The sequence below is a fragment of the Aedes aegypti genome, chromosome 3, assembly GCF_002204515.2.
Source record: "Aedes aegypti strain LVP_AGWG chromosome 3, AaegL5.0 Primary Assembly, whole genome shotgun sequence".
NCBI classification, from domain to species: Eukaryota; Metazoa; Arthropoda; class Insecta; order Diptera; family Culicidae; genus Aedes; species Aedes aegypti.
In genome coordinates this window covers 197,957,348-197,977,217 of record NC_035109.1, presented here as the reverse complement: position 1 = coordinate 197,977,217, position 19,870 = coordinate 197,957,348, and the positions used below count along the sequence as shown (strand labels likewise).

Sequence of the window (19,870 nt, the reverse complement as noted above, 5' to 3'; positions counted from 1 at the left end):
TGTTCAACTGATTGTTCATTTCTATCATAGGTTTTAGACCAAATAAATGAAAGAATTATTGCTGTTCTTCAAATCGAAGATATGCAGAATAATCATTCAGATAGCAAATAAGCGTTAAAAATCCTACTTGATAATTTGTTTTTGAAGCTAGGTAAACTGAGGGGCTGGCTGTGTTCCAGTAGGGACGTAATGTCAGGAAAAAGAAGAACAAGAAGAAGAGTAAGTGTAACGGTAGCATTAAAATTCAACATTATGAGTGTTAACAACGTGAATATTCATTCTACTACTTAAAACCAAGATGGCCGCCAGATTTTTTCACTCAAAATAATACACTAAGGTTTTTTTTTACACGGTCCCCCGTGCCGTGCAAAAAATCCAAAAAACCGTGCTAATTCTGGAATTTGTGTTAAAATAAACCGTGGTAATTCTAGAATCCGTGGAAAAAGTACCGTGTTAATTCTGAAATCCGTGTGAATAGGAAAAAAAGCCGTGTTAATTCCGAAATCCGTGTAAATAAGTAAAAAAAACCGTGTTATTTCCGAATTTTGCGCAAAAAAAGTACCGTGTTAATTCCGAAAGGCGTGTAAAAAAAGCCGTGTAAAAATAGAGCGTGCAAAAAAAAACCGTGTAAAAAAAGACTTTAGTGTACTCTTATTCTTCACTAGACTCGAATAAAACACCAACGATTGAAAACTTGTTTCTTTGTTGTTCAAAACATAATGTTTTCATTGATTGCACTCGCCATATACGTCAAAATCGTAGAACATGATTTAGAAAATCGGTCATTTCATAGGGTAAATACCATTGCTCACCTAGTTTCTGTAGCCTATCTTACGCAATTTTTCCTCAGCTTTCTGATGGTGATCTCAGAATTCAAAACGAGGGGTGCGCTAATGGTGAAAAAACGATTTTTGTAACAAAATTCAAGATTTTTTTTAACTTTAAATGAAAGCTATATCCTTTCTCTATACGATGCCACTAAGTTTGTTATGTGTTCCAAGCGAAATAGGAGACATATCACGTGAAGAAATACCCTATATTCATCGAAAAATGGGCTTTTTCGCAAACTGTTTAGCTAGCTGGCGTACGAGGGGTCCACCAATTTGAAAAAAACAGAAAGGACCACGCTTAAGTTTTATCGAAAACTAGCGATCAGTGACATAAAACTGGAATTCTAACGATGGGTGCCGATGGCGGCCTGGTTTCAGCGAGAATTGCTCTTATGTGATCTTGTGGATTTAATATGCCATAGGACACTTATTCGTACAGTGAAGGAGTTGTATTCAACAAATGTTCATTCTTTTAACGAGATCCGCACAGCCGAGCGGTCAGATAATTAATTTTAATTGATATGAAACAAAAATTTTGAAAATAAAATTTCTCAATTGGACCCCGGCTCTAAGCCCTTTTGGAAATTAACTAAAATCTTGAAAAATCCTCAGAAGCTAATACCAGCATTGAAAGAGGAAAACAAATTGTTACTAACTAATTGCGAAAAAGCTCAAAAACTTGCTATGCAGTTTGGAAGCGTGCACAATTTTAATTTAGGATTTACTAGTCCAATTGAAAATCAAGTTACTCAGGACTTCGAAAATATTCTCAATCAAGAGAACGTTTTCGAAAATGCCTGTGAGACTGATTTGGAAGAAGTGAGAACTATTATAAAAAAATTCAAAAATATAAAAGCTCCTGGAATTTTCTACATCCTCATCAAGAAACTTCCAGAAAGTAGCTTATCATTTTTAGTTGATATATTTAACAAATGTTTCCAATTAGCATATTTTCCTGACAAATGGATAAATGCTAAGGTTGTACCAATTTTAAAACCAGACAAAAATCCTGCAGAAGCTTCTAGCTATCGTCCAATCAATTTGCTTTCCTCCATCAGTAAACTTTTTGAAAAGGTTATTTTGAACAGAATGATGGCCCACATCAACGAAAATTCAATTTTTGCCAATGAACAGTTCGGATTCCGCCATGGGCATTCGACAACTCATCAACTTTTACGTGTAACAAATTTGATCCGTTCCAACAAATCTGAAGGCTATTCTAATGGTCTTGCTCTTCTAGACATAGAAAAAGCATTCGACAGTGTGTGGCATGAAGGTTTGATTGTAAAATTAAAAAACTTTAATTTTCCAACATACATTGTTAGAATAATTCAAAGTTATCTGTCAAATCGTACACTTCAGGTTAATTATCTGAACTCAAGATCTGAAAGACTTTCTGTAAGAGCTGGTGTTCCCCAAGGCAACATTTTGGGACCAATATTATACAATATCTACACATCTGATTTACCTGAGTTATCTCAGGGATGTCAAAAATCCTTGTTTGGACATAGGCCTCTCCGCCAAAAGGACGAAGCCTGCGTTTTATCTGTAGTCGATTGCAAAAAAGTTTGTTCAAATCATTTGGTGGGCGGATACGGTTCAATGATGAATCAGATACGATTAATAACCCCAAGTATTCATGAAGCTATATATGAATACTTTAATTTTGCTTTATAGAGCACTATACAATTTTATTATAAAGTGACAAAACTCTATAGAGCCTTATAAAGCAGAGTTAAAGTCGAAAAGGGCCCCACTATAATCAAATTAAAGCAATACGAGCTGGCATGACTGTTGCCATTTCTAATGCAATATTAGTGTATATGCTTCATAACAGCATTTAAGAATGTACATTTAGGGTGTACATTATATATGCTTTAGTTCTTGGTTATTTAGGGCATGCGTGCAAAAATAAACAAAAACAATTTCTCCATACATCAATTCTGTTTTTCGCATCTGGTTTCGTTTTTTTTGCGTTGAAGCGGGGTTTGAACCTGGATTGCTAAAGTTGTTGGTGATCCGTGAATTGCAGACGTTTTCATCCTCTGTACCGTAGAAGCTTCCAATATTTCAAGATATAAGAGCATAATAAAAAGGAAGCATTATGAGGCGATATCGAAATTATCGCATTGGGTATTTTATTCTCATCTTTTCCAGCTTTTGCGGGACACACAAAAGAATCCAGAATGAAAATATATAACTTGCGGAAGTTTCATCTAGGAAAGCTTTGCGAGAAACAGAATAGAATTCGAAAGGCTAAGTGTTCGTTGAACATTAATAAGTTTTGGGGGATATTCTGTGCGCTCCGGTATAAGCAAAAATATCCATTTAAAAAAAATCTATCTTCAGCAGTGGCTGAAGAAACAGTTCTTACATGAAACAATGCATTCGAGTAAATAAAAGAATATGTTATACATCCTGTTATTCTACAGTTTTTAGGTTTGTAGAGCATCGAATTTCAAACAAACTATCCAATATTTGTTTCGTTTCGTTTAATTATCGCTGCTCGTAAACAAGACCTAGGCTTAGCTTAAGGTGTTGCTTCTATAGTGCTATAAATGCTTGCCATTTAGTGTGCCATGAAACATTTATCGAGGCAATGCAATCAGGCAAGGTTAAAGCAATTATAAAATATGCAGTAATTTGAAGCTTTCATAATGCCATTGTAATGCGTCATGCCTTAACAGTTGTTACTTAAGGGCTAATTTGCATTAGCAATGTTGATTCTCTATTGAATTAGTGCAATGATTTAATGCTTGTGGTTATTTGGGACGTTTTCATAACATACATACCTTTATATGTTCATTTTCACTATTTGAGTTGTTTAGTTTTAGTCCAAGTACACCAATCGGTGTATTATTTGCTTGAAGTGCCTGTTCTGTGACAATCCAAATATGTCCGGTTTCCGTCATATTGTTCTGCGCTGCATCACGAAAGATAACATATGAATCCTCAGTACTAAAAGTAAATGTAGCCAAGTTAAAAATGATGAGGTTTCTAAATTTTCTAGCTGGTATATACCTGGCATACAGCAAATACACTCTTGATTGCGCTGTTTTCATCTCCATCAAATTTTCTGTAAACGTTTCAAGCTTGGGTTCGAATTCTATTATGCTCTCGACAGTAGCACGAACGTCTATGTCATCATAGTTAGTTTGTGATGTGGTCTGAAATCGTCCAAGTATTGCCCTTCCATCTGTGTCGGAGCTATGAATAACGATCACCTGAAAATTGTATTTAAATAAAAAAAATACATTTCTGTAGTTACAAAAACAACCTGAAAAAAACTTGTTTGTACAATACTAAACTAGGCCTTGATGTAGTAGTTAATTTACGTGGTTTCCACATAGGACGGTTTCAGTGCTTCCTATGTAGGATAATGAACATGTAGATGAGGATCCGTAGCTTATATGGGATTTGGTCTACAAAGGATAGGCAAAATTATTGAGATAGGCAAAATTCTACCTAAATTCAAATGTTTATAACTTTAAAAAACGATAAACCTAATGCATCCGAAAACACTCGACGGAAAATTTGATCTAGTTCCAACAATTTGCTTGACAGTGTATATTGGCCACTGGACACCAGAGATGTTCCAGATTTCCCGAGGTCATGTCCAAATCACATTTTTTTACTGTCGCTTGTATTTTTGTGTGGTGTGAAGTTGTATACCGTAAAGTACCCAGATTTCGCGCGCGCTTCTAATTTCGCTCACTGACATTTTCAACATGTTTTGTGAAAGTTGTTTTTATTGGTTAGTATTTTGAATAATTCTACTTCAGCCCTGGTTACATAACATGCAATTAAATAGTCCAATATGTATCAATAATATTATTACCCATATCAGGAGCGTGTGCGAAATATGATAGCATCATGGTAGATGTTAATAATTTTCCAAGAAACTAGAATAAATTGAACTAGAATAAGGCGAACGCATTATCTTACTGTATTATCATCCGGAACTATATACAAGTGGGCATCAAAAGTCTAAATGATACTTCCGGGAAATTATTCACAATCATTAGATGCACTGTTTACTCTATATCAGGTTCTAGGGACCCATGGGGAAAAGGCAAATTAAGAACATATGCGAAACCATATAAATATGGGTATCAGATTCCAAGATTTTTTAAGCTGATGTTTCCGAACAGACTTCTATAACCACCGGCTGCCATGACCACTCTATGATACGTTCGAGATACCAGTGCCCCGTGTGCACATTTTCGGTACTATATCAATATGTGATATAGTAATTATATGAATAAAGTGATACTCCCGGAAGCATTTTCAGAACCATCGGCTGCCATGCCATTTTATAGTAGGTTCTAGGTGCACGATGAAAGTGGATACAATTTTGCCTATCTCAATAATTTTGCGTATTCTCTGTACGTAATTGGTTCTCTTTGTCATATGCTAGCTACATTATTATGACTGTTATTGTCGGCGCGGAAAAAAATAAAAACAGTTTCTCACCAAAGTTGGATCTTTTACAGGGGATAGGCAAAATGTTGCCAAAATTCAAATGCATCTAACATTTTCCAAAATTGATCAAATGGTATTCAACTGAAAGCATTCGACGACAAATTTAGTCTATTTTCAGTAATTTGCTTGACCTTGCATATTGATCACTGTCATGTCAAAATCACTTGTTTTTGTCGTTTCTATTTTTGCGCTGTGTGAAGTTGTATAGATTAATTGATATATGAAATTAGAACTAGTTTAGAAATGAATGACGGCGGATGCATTAAAATTCGTCAGAAATCTTCCGTAACATGGCCTTTTTCGTAAAACTGGTTCCGAAAAACATGGCCAGCCACGTTTAAATTTCCAATTACTATCCGGAATGATTGGAAATCAAATAATGGTTCTGAATATGTTTGGTGCCCACTTGGACATTCCTTCGAATAATGAATGGAAATGATGATTGGAAATTAAAACGTGACTTACCATATTTTCGGATGTTTTACGGAAATGGACATATATCGAAAGATTTCCAACGAATTTTGATGCGTCCACCGGCATTCAAGTTCCGGCAATTGGTTCTAATTTCATAGAAAAATAAATAAAAAACATCTAGGGATCCTGATCTTATTCTTGGCACTTTTGATTCACTTCGGCAGTGGTTTTTTTTGAAAGTTACAGAGCTAATTTCACGCCACAATATGCGTTGTACTGAAGCGCTTCTTATTGCAAAGTTTCAAACAATTCGACCGAGAAAAAACCCCATGCCAAATGCACTTCAATACGTCGCATATTGTGGCCAGATATGAGCTTAGTAGCTTTCAAAAAACCCCATTGCCGAAGTGAATCAAAAGTGCGAAGAATAGGATCCAGCTCCCTATATTATGAGTGAAATTTCGGATAAAAAATCACGTGCTCGGCTGGGATTTGGGGTTTGGTATATTGGAGCTTGCGTTGGCTAATTGGGTGTAGGTAATGAGGGTGTAGATTGAATTATATTTCTTGCCACTTCACCGAACACTATCATGGCATCCAATAGTGATCAAAGCACATATCCCGGTCGTCTTTACATTAATCTATACAATTGCACACCGCACAAAAATATAAGCGGCAGAAAAAAAATGTGATTTTGACATTACCTCGGAAAATCCGGAACGTCTTCGTTGTCCGGTGGAAAAATATGCATGGCCAAGCAAGTTACTGAAACTAGACCAAATTTACCGTCAAATGCTTCCGGATCAATAATATTGCCTATCCCCTGTAGTTTCGGAAGTGCTGCATTCGGTTCGCTCTAGTGCGACTTCCGAAGTAGGGTATCTCGCAGATTCCGGAAAAAAATCCAATTTCGGCGAATTACATTTTCTAATCAATGACTTCCTCTTCTTCTTTTTGACATTACGTCCTCACTGGGACAAAAAATCTGCTTCTCAGCTTAGTGCTCTTATGAGCACTTCCACAGTTATTAAACGAGAGCTTGCTTTACCAAAATTGCCTATCCCCTGTAGTTTTGGAAGTGCTGCATTCGGTTCGCTCTAGTGAAACTTCCGAAGTAGGGTATCTCGCAGATTCCGGAAAAAATCCAATTTCAGCGAATTGCATTTTCTAATCAATGACTTCCTCTTCTTCTTTTTGACATTACGTCCTCACTGGGACAAAACCTGCTCCTCAGCTTAGTGCTCTTATGAGCACTTCCACAGTTATTAACTGAGAGCTTTCTTTGCCAAAATTGCCATTTTCTGCATTCGTATATCGTGTGGCAGGTACGATGATACCCAGGGAAGTCAAGGAAATATCCATTACGAAAAGATCCTGGACCGGCCGGGGATCGAACCCAGACATCTTCAGCATGGCTTTGCTTTGTAGCCGCTGACTCTAACCACTCGGCTAAGGAAGGCCCCCAATCAATGACCTAATTTAAAAAAAGACACCAACAACGCCTTATTGCTTCCAGTGGACGATTTGCCCTTTAAAAGTAGCACCACACTAGACAATGGATTACCTTGCAATGCCCACCCAAGTAACCATGAAGCTATATATGAATACTTTAATTTTGCTTTATGGAGCACCATCAGGGATTGAATCCTGAGAAAATTGAGAGAATCTCTCACGTATCGCTCTCTGTAACTATCATAACATGCTGCACATTATGAGAGACTGTTTATCGTATACTGCTACAAGTTTGATCAGATTGGGGGGATAGTAGTGCATGATAAAACCCCTCTAAACATGCTCCAAGCCTGGGGGACACTGTTGTTATTGGAAGTTCGTGGATTGTTTATCGTGCCAGTAAAGAAAAACACCTATCCCCAACGGTAAACAAGCGAGAAAAATGGATTTTATCATCGCTCTCTCGTTGGGGCTCTCGCTCGCTGCTTCCATTTATCAAACTTGTTACACCTTGCGATACAATGACGATCGTGGACCGCAACAGATGGGATGTTTTTCTTTGCTTGCTTTGATCGTGCTTCATTCTCAAATGAGAGCGAATTCTGCAACGCCTGAGCACCATACAATTTTATTATAAAGTGACAAAACTCTATAGAGCCTTATAAAGCAGAGTTAAAGTCGAAAAGGGCCCCACTATAATCAAATTAAAGCAATATGAGCTGGCATGACTATTGCCATTTCTAATGCAATATTAGTGTATATGCTTCATAACAGCATTTAAGAATGTACATTTAGGGTGTACATTATATATGCTTTAGTTCTTGGTTATTTAGGGCATGCGTGCAAAAATAAACAAAAACAATTTCTCCATACATCAATTCTGTTTTTCGCATCTGGTTTCGTTTTTTTTTGCGTTGAAGCGGGGTTTGAACCTGGATTGCTGAAGTTGTTGGTGATCCGTGAATTGCAGACGTCTTCATCCTCTGTACCGTAGAAGCTTCCAATATTTCAAGATATAAGAGCATAATAAAAAGGAAGCATTATGAGGCGACATCGAAATTATCGCATTGGGTATTTTATTCTCATCTTTTCCAGCTTCTGCGGGACACACAAAAGAATCCAGAATGAAAATATATAACTTGCGGAAGTTTCATCTAGGAAAGCTTTGCGAGAAACAGAATAGAATTCGAAAGGCTAAGTGTTCGTTGAACATTAATAAGTTTTGGGGGATATTCTGTGCGCTCCGGTATAAGCAAAAATATCCATTTAAAAAAAATCTATCTTCAGCAGTGGCTGAAGAAACAGTTCTTATATGAAACAATGCATTCGAGTAAATAAAAGAATATGTTATACATCCTGTTATTCTACAGTTTTTAGGTTTGTAGAGCATCGAATTTCAAACAAACTATCCAATATTTGTTTCATTTCGTTTAATTATCGCTGCTCGTAAACAAGACCTAGGCTTAGCTTAAGGTGTTGCTTCTATAGTGCTATAAATGCTTGCCCTTTAGTGTGCCATGAAACATTTGTCAAGGCAATGCAATCAGGCAAGGTTAAAGCAATTATAAAATATGCAGTAATTTGAAGCTTTCATAATGCCATTGTAATGCGTCATGCCTTAACAGTTGTTACTTAAGGGCTAATTTGCATTAGCAATGTTGATTCTCTATTGAATTAGTGCAATGATTTAATGCTTGTGGTTACTTGGGCAGTAACATAGTCAAAAATCGTCCCTAACGGAATATAGCGGGAATCGAACCCACACTCCACAAATTTACAATATTTGCTTCCAAGGTAGACAATCTTCGTGTGAAATGGAAAAAACTCAGCGACGAAACTGAGAAAAAAAATCGTCCTCGTCACTAAACCAGCGTTGGATGACTATTTGCTGCAGTGATTCGACACATAGGCTTTGCGTGATTCGTCACATAATCAAGCATGGGAAAATTCACTCACTCACCCGAACGCTACCGATAAAATATCTGCAAAGTACTTTTTTTTTTTTATTTTATTTTATTAGTATTATTCCAAACATTACATTCATTTCTTATATCTAGGTGTTCTGTGTTATTTGACAACACTATCATCCTAATTTGGTAAAACAAATTTAAGATGTAATTAACATTTTGTTAACAACATATTACATTTCATTTGCCGTAGCAGTTCAGTTTTTTTTTTACAGGTGAGTTGATGTCACCTGCTTATAAGAGAAAAAAAATGTTTTTAATATACTTAACCTAACTTAACCTAAACATATAACGCATTAATCGTGGCAATAGAAGATTGTAACGATTTTTGCCTGAAATTATTAATGATTGTATTTGACATTTGTTCCAATGTTTCAACATTGGATATTCTATGTAACTCATTGGTACTATACCAGGGAGGAAGCCTCAGAATCATTTTCAAAATTTTATTTTGAATTCTCTGCAGAGCTTTCTTCCTGGTATTACAACAGCTAGTCCATATTGGTACAGCATACAACATGGCTGGCCTGAAAATTTGTTTGAATATCAACAGCTTGTTCTTAAGACAAAGTTTTGATTTTCTATTAATAAGGGGATAGAGACATTTTACATATTTATTACATTTGGCTTGAATGCCCTCAATGTGATTTTTGAAAGTTAAATTCTTATCTAGCATGAGCCCTAGATACTTAACTTCATCTGACCAATTTATTGGAACCCCTCTCATCGTGACAACATGTCTACTTGAAGGTTTCAAATAAAGAGCTTTTGGTTTATGTGGGAATATTATTAGTTGAGTTTTGGAAGCATTAGGAGAAATCTTCCATTTTTGCAAGTATGAAGAAAAAATATCCAAACTTTTTTGCAATCGACTACAGATGACACGCAGGCTTCGTCCTTTGGCGGAGAGGCCTGTGTCATCCGCAAACAAAGATTTTTGACATCCCTGAGGTAGCTCAGGTAAGTCAGATGTGAAAATATTGTATAATATTGGTCCCAAAATGCTGCCTTGAGGAACACCAGCTCTTACAGGAAGTCTTTCAGATCTGGAGTTCTGATAATTAACCTGAAGTGTACGATTTAACAGATAACTTTGAATTATTCTAACAATGTATGTTGGAAAATTAAAGTTTTTTAATTTTACAATCAAACCTTCATGCCAAACACTGTCGAATGCTTTTTCTATGTCTAGAAGAGCAAGACCAGTAGAATAGCCTTCAGATTTGTTGGAACGGATCAAATTTGTTACACGTAAAAGTTGATGAGTGGTCGAATGTCCATGGCGGAATCCGAACTGTTCATTGGCAAAAATTGAATTTTCGTTGATGTGGGCCATCATTCTGTTCAAAATAACCTTTTCAAAAAGTTTACTGATGGAGGAAAGCAAACTGATTGGACGATAGCTAGAAGCTTCTGCAGGATTTTTGTCTGGTTTTAAAATTGGAACAACCTTAGCATTTTTCCATTTGTCAGGAAAATATGCTAATTGAAAACATTTGTTAAATATATCAACTAAAAATGATAAGCTACTTTCTGGAAGTTTCTTGATGAGGATGTAGAAAATTCCATCATCGCCAGGAGCTTTCATGTTTTTGATTTTTTTAATAATAGTTCTCACTTCTTCCAAATCAGTCTCCCAGGCATTTTCGAAAACGTTCTCTTGATTGAGAATATTTTCGAACTCCTGAGTAACTTCATTTTCAATTGGACTAGTAAGTCCTAAATTAAAATTGTGCGCACTTTCAAACTGCATAGCAAGTTTTTGAGCTTTTTCGCAATTAGTTAGTAATAATTTGTTTTCCTCTTTCAATGCCGGTATTGGCTTCTGAGGTTTTTTCAAGATTTTCGATAATTTCCAAAAGGGCTTAGAGCCAGGGTCCAATTGAGAAATTTTATTTTCAAAATTTTTGTTTCTTAATTGAGCAAAACGTTTCTTGATTTCTTTCTGCAAATCCTGCCATATAATTTTCATAGCAGGATCGCGAGTGCGTTGAAATTGCCTTCTCCTCACGTTTTTAAGACGGATCAAGAGTTTAAGATCATCGTCTATAATCATGGATTCAAATTTTACTTCACATTTTGGAATTGCAATGCTCCGGGCTTCAACAATGGAATTTGTTAAAGTTTCAAGAGCATTGTCAATATCAAGTTTAGTTTCTAAAGAAATGTTAACATCAAGATTAGAGTCAACATACGTTTTATATATATTCCAGTCGGCTCGTAAATAATTGAAAGAGGAGCTGATAGGATTGAGAATCGCTTCTTGGGATATTTGAAATGTAACAGGGACATGATCAGAATCAAAATCAGCATGAGTAACTAATTGGCTACAAAGATGACTAGAGTCGGTTAAGACCAAGTCAATCGTAGATGGATTTCTAGAAGAGGAAAAACATGTAGGGCTATCAGGGTATTGAATTGAGAAATATCCTGAAGAGCACTCATCAAATAAAATTCTGCCGTTGGAATTACTTTGAGAATTATTCCATGACCGATGTTTGGCATTAAAGTCACCAATGACAAAAAATTTTGACTTATTGCGAGTCAATTTACGCAAGTCAGTTTGGAGCAAATTAACTTGCTGCCCAGAGCATTGAAAAGGCAAATAGGCAGCTATGAAAGTATATTTACCAAACTGTGTTTCAACAGAAACACCTAAAGTTTCAAAAACTTTAGTTTCAAATGATGAAAACAGTTGATGTTTTATACGCCTATGAATGATGATTGCAACTCCCCCACATGCCCCATCAAGTCGATCATTACGATAAACAAAAAAGTTAGGATCTCTTTTGAGTTTAGATCCAGGTTTTAAATACGTTTCGGTAATAACTGCTATATGCACGTTATTAACCGTAAGAAAATTAAACAGCTCGTCCTCTTTACCATTCAGAGAACGAGCATTCCAATTTAAAATATTTAAATTATTATTTGGATCCATTAGAAAAACGTAATCCAATAACAATTTGATTTGTAAATTTTACACCTACTTGGACTGCTTCAGTCATAGTGGTGGCTTTGAACATTGCATCAATCATTAGATTCAATTGTTCAGTTAGAAAATTAAAATCAGAGGCAGACATGTCATGTGATTTCCCATTAGAATTTCCGGTAGACGAAGAAGCGGAGTTACCTGTGGCGGTACGGTTTTTTTCATTTGATTTGAAACAAGTAGAATGGGTACCCATGGACCGAACAGGGGAGGAGTTCGAATTTCCTGCTACGATATCGGCAAAGGATTTACCGTGGGTAGATACATTCGAAATAGAAAGATTCAAACGGCTACCCGACGGATTAAAATTAGTTTGTGAATGATTATGATCTTCCTGATGGGTATGATTCATGATCAAGCGATCGTTAACTGAAAAATGAGCATTGTTCGATACTCTACCAGGCAAATTCCGGAAACGACCGTTATCGTAACGGATATTATCTTTCATCTGCCTGGCACGAGCCTCAATGACCTTTTTGCGTGAAGGACAATTCCAAAAATTGGACTTATGGTTAGCCCCGCAATTACAACATATGAATTTGGTGGTATCTTCCTTCACTGGACAGACGTCTTTGGCGTGAGAAGAACCTCCGCAAATCATGCATTTAGCATCCATGCGACAATTTTGTGTACCATGACCCCACTTTTGGCACCGACGGCACTGAGTGGGGTTCTGGTAATTTCCTCCAGGTTTCTGGAAATGTTCCCATGTCACACGGACATCAAACAAAAGTTTTGCTTTTTCTAAAGCTTTTATATTATTTAGTTCTTTTTTGTTAAAGTGAACTAAATAAAATTCTTGAGAAAGCCCTTTCCGAACAATGCCAGATTGGGTTCTCTTTTTCATAATGATTACTTGGACTGGGGAAAATCCAAGTAAATCATTTATTCCATTTTTGATCTCTTCAGGTGATTTATAGTCACTTGAGAGACCTTTCAAGACAACTTTGAACAAACGTTCAGTTTTGTCGTCATAAGTAAAAAATTTGTGCTTCTTCTCTTCAAGATGTTTGAGAAGAAGCTCACGATCTTTAAGAGTTTCCGGCAAAACGCGACAGTCTCCTTTCTTTGCGATTTGGAAGGAAACCTTGATTCCCCTAATGGAGTTCAAGATCTCCTGCCTAAATCCCCCAAATTCGGAACAACTGACCACGATAGGCGGCACTCTTTGCTTCCTCACTTGAATCAAAGAGCCTGAGCTAGAGGCTGCTTCGATTTGGTGTTCGGAAAATTTGTCTAGAGCATCGAACTGATTGCTCATTTCGATACAATTATTCATTTCACCCTTGGAAGAAAGTTCGCATTCCGGGGAAGCGTCCTTTCTTCCATTCTTGCCACGTGTAGTGACAGTTTTAAAACCCACTTTTTTGGAAGGAAGTAGTGAATTCAGAGATTCACCCTTCCTTTTGTTTGTTGTTGATACCATGTTTAATTAATAAACGAAAGAAGACGTGACCTTCGAGAGGTTTTTTCCCTAGACGGTGTCCAAGAAGGATTACCACCGCTAGCTTTCGCCAACGGGTCCAACGAAAAATCGAAGGCACGGGTCCAAACAAGGATCGTAAAGGGATCAATAGTAGAAAAATAGTACTGAAAAGTACTGTTTTAGTAGCACTGAAAAGTACCGTTTTTAATTTTAGCACTGAAAAGTACTGTTTTTGTAGCACTGAAAAGTACTGTTTTATTGCTTTAGGTAGTTTTTAAGAAAACTTCCAAGAGCAGAGAGAATTCGTGTACGCACAGCACGAAGGTACGATGCGCACTGATCTGCAAAGTACTGCTGCCACCGAATGTTCAATGACTGCCGAACGCTACTAGGGTGAGCGCAATCTCGACGAATCGTAAACGATTGAGATAAACGTAAATGAAAAGATATACGGAGCGGAGAGAGCACCTATCCTCTCTTAAATTGGAGACACGAAAGAACGCGTTCGCCATTCAATCACTGAAAGCTTCCTGCGAAATGTACAGATTTTGCGTTCACTGAAATATTTCGCCTTGTGTATTACCAGTCAGTGAACACTCTTCAGCTCTCAAATACGAATGCCACTCGTGCGGAATCGGAATGTAAAGAATCATTCGCTACAGCAATCGGATGCCTTCGGCACAAGGAGTCGGTAGTGAATCATTATTTAGCCGTTTTTGTCTAACTTGTCGCTCGGCGAACAAGAAGAAAGCGCATTGGAAATTGAAACACTCAGCTTGGTCGGAGAAACGGCAATCTTGCTCTTGACCGCTTGTGGATGTGAGCGAGAGAAATGCAATATTCGAGTGAATGTTTCCCATGCTTGCACATAATTATCAACAGAGCTATTTCAGAACCATGAGATGAGCAAGTTCAATTGCCAATATTGTCGCTCCGCCATCAAACTGGATCGCTCCAGTGTGATTCAAGACGCGCCTCTACTCGCCGCATTATAAAATCAGTTTTTTAGTGTGGCGCTGCATTCTTAGGATTTTTACTATTCACATACTAGTTGCGACGCTCGCGGCCCGAAAAATGAATAAAAAAAGTGTTGGTCTTGATTTCTACCGGACCCATAATAACAGCGATTCTGCGATGGCTTTCGTTGTTGGTGGAAAATGTTGTTCGTTGACTTTTTTGGATTGAAGCTAGTCATGGATTCTTTCGTCGATGACGAGACGACGACCTGCTAGAGCTATTATACACGCAGTGAATTGGACTATCGAAATTCATACATTTTGCCTTATGAAGGATGGAACGATTATTGCAATACGAACGCTTTATGTATCGTTTAAGCATCACTCTTAACTAAGGCGTCGATAGGCGCGTGGTGTACGCTTTTCGATTACTATCCCAAGTAACCACAAGCATTAAATCATTGCACTAATTCAATAGAGAATCAACATTGCTAATGCAAATTAGCCCTTAAGTAACAACTGTTAAGGCATGACGCATTACAATGACATTATGAAAGCTTCAAATTACTGCATATTTTATAATTGCTTTAACCTTGCCTGATTGCATTGCCTCGATAAATGTTTCATGGCACACTAAAGGGCAAGCATTTATAGCACTATAGAAGCAACACCTTAAGCTAAGCCTAGGTCTTGTTTACGAGCAGCGATAATTAAACGAAACGAAACAAATATTGGATAGTTTGTTTGAAATTCGATGCTCTACAAACCTAAAAACTGTAGAATAACAGGATGTATAACATATTCTTTTATTTACTCGAATGCATTGTTTCATGTAAGAACTGTTTCTTCAGCCACTGCTGAAGATAGATTTTTTTTAAATGGATATTTTTGCTTATACCGGAGCGCACAAAATATCCCCCAAAACTTATCAATGTTCAACGAACACTTAGCCTTTCGAATTCTATTCTGTTTCTCGCAAAGCTTTCCTAGATGAAACTTCCGCAAGTTATATATTTTCATTCTGGATTCTTTTGTGTGTCCCGCAGAAGCTGGAAAAGATGAGAATAAAATACCCAATGCGATAATTTCGATATCGCCTCATAATGCTTCCTTTTTATTATGCTCTTATATCTTGAAATATTGGAAGCTTCTACGGTACAGAGGATGAAGACGTCTGCAATTCACGGATCACCAACAACTTCAGCAATCCAGGTTCAAACCCCGCTTCAACGCAAAAAAAAACGAAACCAGATGCGAAAAACAGAATTGATGTATGGAGAAATTGTTTTTGTTTATTTTTGCACGCATGCCCTAAATAACCAAGAACTAAAGCATATATAATGTACACCCTAAATGTACATTCTTAAATGCTGTTATGAAGCATATACACTAATATTGCATTAGAAATGGCAACAGTCATGCCAGCTCGTATTGCTTTAATTTGATTATAGTGGGGCCCTTTTCGACTTTAACTCTGCTTTATAAGGCTCTATAGAGTTTTGTCACTTTATAATAAAATTGTATAGTGCTCTAAAAAGCAAAATTAAAGTATTCATATATAGCTTCATGGTTACTTGGGATAGATTCTTGGTTCGATTTCAGGTTGCCCCGAAAATATTTTTGTTTTCAAATCATGGTTCTATAAGGCAAATTTATGAATTTCAACCCGATTTCTTGTGACGAATTTTCATGTATTTCGATAGTCCATAGATGGCGATTATTTTACCCACGATCTTCAGCCCTGTTTGCTCCATTCGAGTGGCTTTTTGCCCTTGGGCTCATTCACAAATTTCATGACGCTTAAGGGGGTGGGTGGGTGTCGTCTTGATGTTACGGCTCATACAAAATTTGTAAAATATTTATACAAAAAGCGTTACGAGGGGGTAGATTTTTTCGAGGTCATGTCCAAATCACCTGAATGGGCCCTAACCAACGTGCGAAGTTCGACTTTTGACCTACTTTACTGCGTCGCGACAATAGAGGTAATAAACTATAGAGGAAGAATGTCGCTGGCGTTGCTGCAGGAACATCTTTTGCTGGCGGAGATAGGCGGGGCTATAAATGTCAACGCGAAAAAGTATGCAGCTTGACACTTATGTACCCGACATGTTTCTGAGCGAGAACAAAGGGAACAGCAGCGACATTCGTCCTCTGTAGTTTTCTATCTCTATTGTCGCGACTCGCTTCGTTATAGTTCACATCTATTCCCTTCGCCGTGTGCATTATGTGCACTCTTGAGAATCATTTTTCAACGCGAAGCAGTATATAGTATAAGGGTATACCCATGTTTCACGCGCGCTTTTCATTTCGCTCACTGACATTCTAAAAATGTTTTGTGAAAGATTATTTCAAAAATGTGTAAAACATGGTCATTTTTGGCATTATAAAATATGTGACAAACTCATTCAATGCATCCACACTAGGGCAGTTCAAAATGTTTGAAAACCCATACTCCCATATTTTTCTTACCATCTATGTTATAAAAATAGTGCTCTGTAAAGTTTTCAGCTATTTCGGTGGCCCAAATAAATTGTAGGTTTATATGAAAATTACTATGAGCAATTCTCGCTGAAATCAGGCCACCATCGGCACACATCGTTAGAATTAGTAGTAAATGCTAAAACTAAAGGATGGTCCATTTGGTTCTCTCAAATTGGCGGGCCCATCGTATGCTAGCTAAACAGTTTACGAAAAAGTCCATATTTTGATAAATATTAGGTATTCTTTCGCGTGATATGTCTCACGTTTGCCTTGAAACACATGGCAAACTTAGTGGCATCGTATAGAGCAAGAAATTAGCCAGGTTCGTTCCACTCCAGTTCAGATTGGGTTCCACTTCTAGTACTGCATTTGGTCCCTTGGTACTGCAAAAGGAACCCAAGTTTGACAGATCGCAGTGTACTTTTCACGACATTCAAGATTTTACTCTATTACTAAGCCATAAAATTTTGGGCAACTGCAAGGGACATGGAGGTTTTTATTTCGTCTTTGATTTAGCTTTCATTTGCAGCTAAAAATAATTTGGCGGTCATTTTGAATTTAACCGCCATCTTAAATTTCGTCAGAAAACCCCTTTTTCACCATTTGCGCACCGCTCGTTTTGAATTCAGAAACCTGGAAAAACTGAGTAGGACAGGCTGTAAAAAGTAGGTGAGCAATGGTATTTCTTCTTCTTCTTTCTGGCGTTACATCCCAACTGGGACAGAGCCTGCTCATCAGCTTAGTGTTCTTATGAGCACTTCCACTGTTATTAACTGAGAGCTTTCTATGCCGATTGACCATTTTTGCATACGTATATATCGTGTGGCAGGTACGATGATACACTATGCCAAGGAAAGTCGAGAAAATTTCCAACCCGAAAAGATCCTCGACCAGTGGGATTCAAACGCACGACCCTCAGCTTGGTCTTGCTGAATAGCTGCGCGTTTACCGCTACGGCTATCTGGGCCCCTCGAGCAATGGTATTTACCCTATGAAATGAACATTTTGTAAATCATGTTTTACGATTTTTAAATATATGACGAGTGCAATCAATATAAACATCATTGGTTCTACAACAAAGAAACAAGTTTTCAATCGTTGGTGTTTTCTTTAAGTCAAGTGAAGAATACAAATATCAATTAAAGTGAAAAAATCTGGCGGCCATCTGGGATTTTGACGCCATTTTGTATCTTTAAGTAGTAGAAAGAGTTTTTAACCTTGTTAGCACTTTTTGAATTTTAAGGCTACCATAACGCTTACTCTTATTGTTCTTCTTTTCCTAGTGTTAAGTCCTTACTTAAACAGAGGCTGCTTCTCAGCTTAATTCGTTATAAAAACAAGTTATGACATAGCATTTTTGTTATAATGCATATTAGGTATATAAATAAATCTTCGGCATTTCATAGAGTTTATGAATAGCATTCGTACTTTCATTTATTTGGTCTAACTGTTTATTGAAATGAACAATCATTTAAACAGCTGAGATAAGATAAGAATGAAAGAATCTAATTGTTTTTTTTTCAACGGAGGCCTAATAATTCAACATGATGAGCGCCAAGATGGTAAATAATCATTCAACTGTTTAAAACCAAGATGGCGTCGAATTTCAAGATGGTAGTCAGATTTTTCTATCTTAAAATGATAGTCCTGACGTATTGGCATTACGTCCAAATTTAGACAATGCCTGCTTCTCAGCTGTTTAATTTTGCTATTTTTGCCCTGTGTATGTTGGGCGACAGTTAAAACGATATTTATGGCTCAGAAAATCAAGGACTGGTCAGAAAGTTTTTTTTGTGTATGCCGGTCAAAAATGTTTTTCTTCTCAAGACCCCTAATGTTCCTTGAAATAATTTCTGGCTACGCCACTACATCATGTAAATAAAATAACGAATAAAGGTAATATGAAAGTTCTTCAATCGCATATTTGATTTTTTCTTTTAGTGATTCGATTATCCGGAGGATTCAATTATCCGGAGTGGAAAAGAAAACGATATTCCGGATAATGGAGTCCGCCCTGTGTTCTTGAATTCAAAGATATGTCGAAGAATCATTCTGTTATCAAAGAAGCATAATAAAAGAAAATTCCTATTCAATAACCTGTTTTTATAACTAACTAGTGGTCCCGGCAAACTTCGTCTTGCCAATGGCAAGTTGCCATCAAGTAGGCTGTTGATAAACGCTATGGATCGTCCCATTCAAAATGACAGTTCCTTCCATTCTCTTTTTTCCGACTTTCCCGGTGAATATATTGGGATTTTTATACACACAAACACGTCGGAACCCTTGACGAACAAAACGGAGAAATAATCATTAAGATCAATAGACCCGCTCGTAAGCCATTTCGTGACATACAAACACCATTTCATTTTTATTTATATAGACTAACTAGTGGTCCCGGCAAACTTCGTCTTGCCATCAAGTAGGCTGTTGAAAAACGCTTTTGATCGTCCCATATAAAATGACAGCTTCGTTTGCGCTCGTTTTTTCAACTTTCCCGGTGAATATCATGGGATTTTTATACATACAAACACGTCGGAACCCTTGATGAACAAAACTGAGAAAAAATCATTTAAATCCGTGGACCCGTTCGTAAGCCATTTCGTGACATACAAACACCATTCCATTTTTATTAATATAGACTAGTGGTCCCGGCAAACTTTGTCTTGCCATCAAGTAGGCTGTTGAAACACGTCATGAAACATCGTGCACAAAACGGAAGCTCCGTTCACTCCTGTTTTTTCAACTTTCTTGTTCAATATCCTGTTCTTTTTATATACACAAACACGTCGGAACACTTCAGGAACATAACTATGGAAGAATTTTTAGAATCCGATATCTCGTTCTCAAGCCATTTCGTGACATACAAACACCAC

General features: G+C 37.1%; 1 protein-coding gene across 2 annotated transcripts in view; it reads right to left on the bottom strand.

Moving 5' to 3' along the window:
• The window catches only part of LOC5570802 (glutamate [NMDA] receptor subunit 1), an 84,468-nt gene that overhangs the window by 42,123 nt on the left and 22,475 nt on the right, over positions 1 to 19,870 (bottom strand). For both annotated transcript variants that reach the window (XM_021849822.1, XM_021849821.1), the window contains 2 exons: positions 3,852 to 4,054; positions 3,623 to 3,788 (listed from right to left, as the gene is read on the bottom strand). In XM_021849822.1, coding sequence (XP_021705514.1) covers positions 3,623 to 3,788; positions 3,852 to 4,054 — 369 coding nt within the window. The remainder of the gene's footprint in view (positions 1 to 3,622; positions 3,789 to 3,851; positions 4,055 to 19,870) is intronic.